General features: G+C 31.1%; 1 protein-coding gene across 1 annotated transcript; it reads right to left on the bottom strand.

Annotated features, from left to right (window-relative positions):
- Positions 1-6,385: 6,385 nt before the first annotated feature.
- Positions 6,386-7,458, bottom strand: LOC131806764 (forkhead box protein D3-A-like). Its single transcript, XM_059131420.1, is given in 1 exon segment — positions 6,386-7,458. A coding segment is annotated over 1 exon segment (930 nt). The 5' UTR covers positions 7,436-7,458; the 3' UTR covers positions 6,386-6,505.
- Between the last annotated feature and the right edge of the window lie 403 nt (positions 7,459-7,861).

The following is a 7,861-nucleotide window of genomic DNA, read 5'->3' as shown; positions in this document are numbered from 1 at the left end:
TTTCTATTGCAATTAGTGAATTCGAGATAGCAACATACTTCGCCGTAATAAGCGTATTTCAAATAAATTGTTGTGTTGTTTTTTAGAGTTAGCCTAAGGCGTTGTGGGTCAATGGTTCTTATTAAAATCATATCACAATCTGATCCGATTTAAATATAATTTTACAAAAATTACTTTTACACCAAACTCCGCCACACCTTTCATATTTCATTGAAATTGGTGCGTCAAATATGTGAAATCGGCCGAGAATATATATATGGGAGCTATATCCAAATCTTCACTAATATCCAATTAATTTATCACATTTATTATTATAACCAAATTCGGCCACACATTCTGAATTTCATTGGAATCGGTCATATATATCGTGTTTGGTGCATAATATGTATGAAATCGGCCGAAATATATATGTTAGCTATATCCAAACCTCAACTGATTTCAATATAATTTGGCAATTTTTTCTGGTGCCACATTTTGTCTCTCTCGCTTTGGGTGCGTAAAATATGTGAAATCGGCTGAGTATATAAATGGGAGCTATAATCACATCTGAGCGTATTTGAATATAATTTGTCAAATTTATTTGTGTACCAATTTTAGCCACTCATGCCGAATTTCGTTGGAATCGGAAATACGTATCGTGTTTTGTGCATCAAATATGTGAAATCGGCGGAAAATATATATGGGAGCTATATCCAAATCTGAACCGATTTTAATATAATTTGACTAATTTATTTTCTAATCAAAATCCCGTTACATATTCCAAATTTCTTTGGAATCGAACATACATATCGTATATGGTGCATAAAATACATGAAATCGGTCGAAAATATATATGAGAGCTATATCCAAATCTGAAACGATTTTAATATAATTTGACAAATGTATATTTGTTTTAATTTCCGCTACACATTCCAAATTTCATTGAAATTAGAGATACATAGCGTGTTTGGTGCATCAAATACATGAAATCGGTCGAAAATATATATGGGAGCTAAATCCATCCATATCCATATATTTAATTTGAGAAATTCATTTTGGCTCCCAATTCCGTTACTTATTTTAAATTTCATTACAATTGGAAATACATGTGGTGTTTGGTCCACCAAATACATGAAATCGGCCGAAAATGTATATGGGAGCTATATCCAAATCTGAACCGATTTCAATATAATTTGGGAAATCAATTTTTTAGATAAAATTTACCACACGTTTCAAATTTCATTGAAATTGGGGATACATAGCGTGTTTGGTGCATCAAATGCTTGAAATCGGCCGAAAATATATATGGGAGCTATATCCAAATCTGAACCGATTTCAATATAATTTGACAAATTTATTTTCGGATTAAATCCCGTCACACATTCCAAATTTCATTGGAATCGAACATTCATATTGTGTTTGAGGCATCAAATGAACGAAATCGGTCGAAAATATATATGGGAGCTATATCTAAATCTGAACCGATTACAATATAATTTGGCAAACTTATTTTTGTTCCAAATTCCGTTACGTATTCCAAATTTGGAGACTGTATCTTCAACCAATCAATAGATATGTGCATATAAAATCTAAATTTTTGGGAGGTACCTCCGATTCTGATGCTATATCTCCAGTTCCAAGTGGAAATTCAAAAATGTGTATAGCCTATGTTACTTTCAGGCGATGTTGCAGTAAATATGGAAATTTTCAGGAAAATCTATTCAGCGGTTTTCGAGTCCATAAATTACAAACAAACAAACAAACAAACAAACAAACATACAAACATTTTCCTCTTTTATAGATATAGAAGATTATTTATATTTTTTTATTTACACCTATCAGTGAAAAAAATTGTCCAATGGCAAATTTGAGATTACTTTAAACAATAAATACTTTTTGATTTTAATGATTATTTACATAATTGTGAATTATACTTAATAAACCACTCAGTAGCCATCACAGCCAATGCAACTTTATGGACTCTCGGCACGGTTAAATCCACAAAATAGCTTACATTGCATCTGGTGCCAATATCGACTCCATATCGAAAGATCTCTTATAGGTAGTAGTATGTTTGTCTATAATTTTTGCTATAGTTTCTTCAAACAAATAGCTGTTTTCAAGCTTCATTTCATTGAGTTTTAAACTGGAGTTCAGGCATAAATCTTCACACTTAAGTTAAGTCAAAAAATACAGTTTTCTATTTTCTCCAAAGGTCACCATGTTGTAATATGTTGACGAATATAACCTACTGGCATTTCCATCAGTTGACCCGGTAACATTTAAAGTACCATCAGAGTTGTATTTTTTGTACAAGGAATCGAAAATGCGTCCATCCTTTGGTTTGGAAATAGTTTTCCCAATTTGAGAGAAACTCATGCCATTTAAGTGGGTATAAGGTCTGTCAATTTCCATGTGTTTACGCAATTTGTTCTGCGCTTTCCGTCGTCAAAAATCACCATTACAAAAGTCCTCCATATTGGCAGAATGTATAGTCCAATAATGGCCTTTTCCATTCGAACTCCTATCGGCCTTAACAAAACAATCGTTTAAAGATAAATTATGACGAACTGAATTCCTCCATCCAGGACCGCGCTTTCGGAAGTATGGGTATCTATCTGTTATAAAATTATAAATATCCGAGAGAAGAAGTTTTTTTGTTTTGCTATTCAAAATAGATGTGGCAATTAGGCCAATATAACTAAGCTGCGGTTTTAAATCGCTAAATTCTTGTTTAGATTCTGGTAACTGCTGTCTGCTGTCTGTGGTATCTGAGTGTCGATTCAATAAATGTTTTGAATTAATAATAGAATTAGGCACATAATTGTTGGAGGTGGATCCCGTCGTGGCAGATGTTATAACACTCGTATTGAATATTTCGGATATAAAAAACGAACGGGGGAATATCGAGATAGTCTGCATGCCCAATTTTGCTTCCTTTGTGTGCTTCACGCACACACATATCTAACAAAATAAGATCTGTAATGTTTCATACTAAATTGTAATATTTAACAAGTAAAAAAGTTGAAAGTTCGGCCGGCCGAACTTTGAATACCATCCACCATTTAGTACAAATTTGGCAATTTTCAAATAAAATAAAATACTTTAAAAACTCTGTTAAAATCTTAAAAATACCGAATGTAGCCGTAAATAAGGGTCTATACGACGACGTGGACCTACATAGGCAACTTTTGTCATAAGCTATTACAATATTTAAATTTAAAATAAATTTTAAAAGAAAAATTGTTTATAATGTAGCTAAAATAAATAAAATACCGAATATAGGGAGGTAAAATACGTGGACCTGTACAGACAATTTTCTGGCATAGGCTGTAGTATTTATTACGAACTTCAAATACCAAATTTGAAACAATTCCGGTAAATAATGTCGCTAAACTCATCAAAATACCAAATATCGAGGGTACGGTTATATGGGGGCTATAGGAAGACGTGGACCTACATCTCCCATTTTCAATACCAAAAGTCCTGCAAACATAATACACATTTGAGTAAATTGTTATCAACTTACTTCATTTCGTTTGGATGCTAGAGTGATTTCCACAGACGGATAGATAGACAGAAAGAAGGACATTGATAAATCGACATAGAATTTTATGATGATCAAGAATATATATATTTTGTGGGGTCTAAAATGTATATTTCGAGGTGTTACAAGTACTCTAAACAGTAAGCATGGGATATAACAATATCTATATAAATCCTGATCTTAATTTAGTCGGTATTTGTAGCAAATATAACACCATTGTAGGATGCAAGTTAAGTTCACAAATGGTGCGTGTCGGTCAATGTTTTGACACCCATGCAAGAGTACCTCACGATATTCGATTTATTTAAAATTTGTAAAGGTCTTAAATCCTGTGACAGAACCTTGTCTATATAGGTCCACGCTTTCCTATAACATGTTTGAGTATTTCCTGATATTCTGACAATTTTAGCGAAATTTTTTAGAGGAAACGTTTGAAATTAGTTTCGTTCACTTTTAATGGATTATGTCTTCTGAGAAAGATGACTGCATCAATAAGCTGTTATCTTCATATCATATCTGTTATCATTCATAAGGCGGCGAAACGAAATTGTTTTATGTACTAAAAGTCTGGTAGGGACGAAATATTAGTGAAGAAGGTGATGAAAATAAAAAAATGCGAATACTTTGAATTTTAATGAAGGTAAGGTAAAATTATGATTATCGAAGAGATGAGTGGAGATAGGATAGATTATAGGAGATTCTAAGGAAGCATGAACGGGTAGAGTAGCAGACTGCACAGACTGGATGTAATTGATCGAAAGCAACCCTGATAGTGCAGCTATATTTTATTGTAACACTGCGTGGATTGTTAATATCTTCGAAAGATAAACTGATTTGAGAAGCAACAACAAATTTTAAAAATAGAGAATTGCCAATATGTACCATTTTTCGAATTGTTGTTGCAAAAACCCATTATTACTGTTTTTATAAAAACATTGTTTGTTTATTAGTAGAGAACGATGGCAATGTTTACAAGGAGGTAAGGCAGGGAATACCTAGTTTTCGTAGCCACCAATCCTCATCAGTTCTTTTGTTTTTTTTTTTTTTCTTAAATATATTAATTAATATGTTCAACTCCTCTTTTGAACAATTATGATTGTCAATTTTACAGTAAACAAGTTGGGTAAAAAAACATTTTTATATAAAAGTATCTAAATTCAAACCTGTTTTACATTAACGACAAAAACCGGTAAGACCGTTGGGATACTGCTGTTAAACTTAAAAAAACCATAAGGTGGGTGCAGACGTTATGTGGGGTCTATACCAAAACGGTAACACATATATACAGCTTCATACTTCAACGATTTTTATCTACCAAATCTTCTAAAATACAAAATACAGAATATCGGTATGTACTTTTATATGTGTGCATAGAAAAAAGTGGACCTATACATACAATGTCAGGCCAACGGAGTTAGAACCCATTACGAACTACAAATGCCAATTTTGGGACAAATCCGTAAAAACAAAAAATATCAAATATCAACGTATCAACGAGGTAAGGCAGGGAGTACCTAGTTTTCGGAGCCACCGATCCTCATCAGTTCTTTTGTTTTTTTTTTTCTTAAATATATTAATTAATTTGTTCAACTCCTCTTTTGAACAATTATGATTGTCAATTTTACAGTAAACAAGTTGGGTAAAAAAACATTTTTATATAAAAGTATCTAAATTCAAACCTGTTTTACGTTAACGACAAAAACCGGTAAGACCGTTGGGATACTGCTGTTAAACTTAAAAAAACCATAAGGTGGGTGCAGACGTTATGTGGGGTCTATACCAAAACGGTAACACATATATACAGCTTCATACTTCAACGATTTGTATCTACCAAATCTTCTTAAATACAAAATACAGAATATCGGTATGTACCTTTATATGTGTGCATAGAAAAAAGTGGACCTATACATACAATGTCAGGCCAACGGAGTTAGAACCCATTACGAACTACAAATGCCAATTTTGGGACAAATCCGTAAAAACAAAAAATATCAAATATCAACGTACCGTTATATGGGAGATATACGGAAAGTTGGACCTGTATGTACACTTTTCCGCCACAGGAGCTGAACCCATTAAGAACTATAAATACTATTTTTTAGCCAAATGCATGAAAGAGGTGGCGAAAATCGTCAAAATGACAGCTATATCAAAACGTAGACCGATATATATCGTATTCAATAACAATCATCTTAGACATAATACAAATTCTTGTGCCAAATTAGCTCTACGTCAAATAATGTGGGCAGCATCGCAACCACGACAGACAGACGATGATTATGAATATATATATATATATATATATATATATCTATATATATATATATATATATATATATATATATATATATACATATATATATATATATATATATATATATATATATATATATATATATATATATATATATATATATATATATATATATATATATATATATATATAATATAATATATATATATATATATATATATATATAGTATATATATATATATATATCGCAGCATCGCAACCACGACAGACAGACGATGATTATGAATATATATATATATATATATATATATATATATATACATATATATATATATATATATATATATATATATATACATATATATATATATATATATATATATATATATATATATATATATATATATATATATATATATATATATATATATATATATATATATAATATATATATATATATATGAATATATATATATATATATATGTATATATATATATATATATATATATATATATATATATATATATATATATATATATATATTTACACCAATCAGTGAAGAAAATTGTCCAATGGCAAATTTGAGATTACTTTAAACAATAAATACTTTTTGATTTTAATGATTATTTACATAATTGTGAATTATACTTAATAAACCACTCAGTAGCCATCAAAGCCAATGCAACTTTATGGACTCTCGGCACGGTTAAATCGTCAAAATAGCTTACATTGCGTCTGGTGCCAATATCGACTCCATATCGAAAGATCTCTTATAGGTAGTAGTATGTTTGTCTATAGTTTTTGCTATAGTTTCTTCAAACAAATAGCTGTTTTCAAGCTTCATTTCATTGAGTTTTAAACTGGAGTTCAGGCATAAATCTTCACACTTAAGTTTAGTCAAAAAATACAGTTTTCTATTTTCTCCAAAGTTCACCATGTTGTAATATTTTGACGAATATAACCTACTGGCATTTCCATCAGTTGACCCGGTAACATTTAAAGTACCATCAGAGTTGTATTTTTTGTACAAGGAATCGAAAATGCGTCCATCCTTTGGTTTGGAAATAGTTTTCCCAACTTGAGAGAAACTCATGCCATTTAAGTGGGTATAAGGTCTGTCAATTTCCATGTGTTTACGCACTTTGTTCTGCGCTTTCCGTCGTCAAAAATCACCATTACAAAAGTCCTCCATATTGGCAGAATGTATAGTCCAATAATGGCCTTTTCCATTCGAACTCCTATCGGCCTTAACAAAACAATCGTTTAAAGATAAATTATGACGAACTGAATTCCTCCATCCAGGACCGCGCTTTCGGAAGTATGGGTATCTATCTGTTATAAAATTATAAATATCCGAGAGAAGAAGTTTTTTTGTTTTGCTATTTAAAATAGATGTGGCAATTAGGCCAATATAACTAAGCTGCGGTTTTAAATCGCTAAATTCTTGTTTAGATTCTGGTAACTGCTGTCTGCTGTCTGTGGTATCTGAGTGTCGATTCAATAAATGGTTTGAATTAATAATAGAATTAGGCACATCATTTTTGGAGGTGGATCCCGTCGTGGCAGATGTTATAACACCCGTATTGAATATTTCGGATATAAAAAACGAACGGGGGAATATCGAGATAGTCTGCATGCCCAATTTTGCTTCCATATGTTTGCATTTTGGTATTATGCTTTCGCCTAATATAAAATATATACATTTCACCAGTATTCATACGATAAGATCACGCACACACATATCTAACAAAATAAGATCTGTAATGTTTCATACCTAATTGTAATATTTAACAAGTAAAAAAGTTGAAAGTTCGGCCGGCCGAACTTTGAATACCATCCACCATTTAGTACAAATTTGGCAATTTTCAAATAAAATAAAATACTTTAAAAACTCTGTTAAAATCTTAAAAATACCGAATGTAGCCGTAAATAAGGGTCTATACGACGACGTGGACCTACATAGGCAACTTTTGTCATAAGCTATTACAATATTTAAATTTAAAATAAATTTTAAAAGAAAAATTGTTTATAATGTAGCTAAAATAAATAAAATACCGAATATAGGGAGGTAAAATACGTG

Source organism: Musca domestica, unplaced genomic scaffold (genome assembly GCF_030504385.1).
Source record: "Musca domestica strain aabys unplaced genomic scaffold, Musca_domestica.polishedcontigs.V.1.1 88, whole genome shotgun sequence".
NCBI lineage: Eukaryota > Metazoa > Arthropoda > Insecta > Diptera > Muscidae > Musca > Musca domestica.
This window is presented reverse-complemented; position numbering and strand designations above follow the sequence as displayed.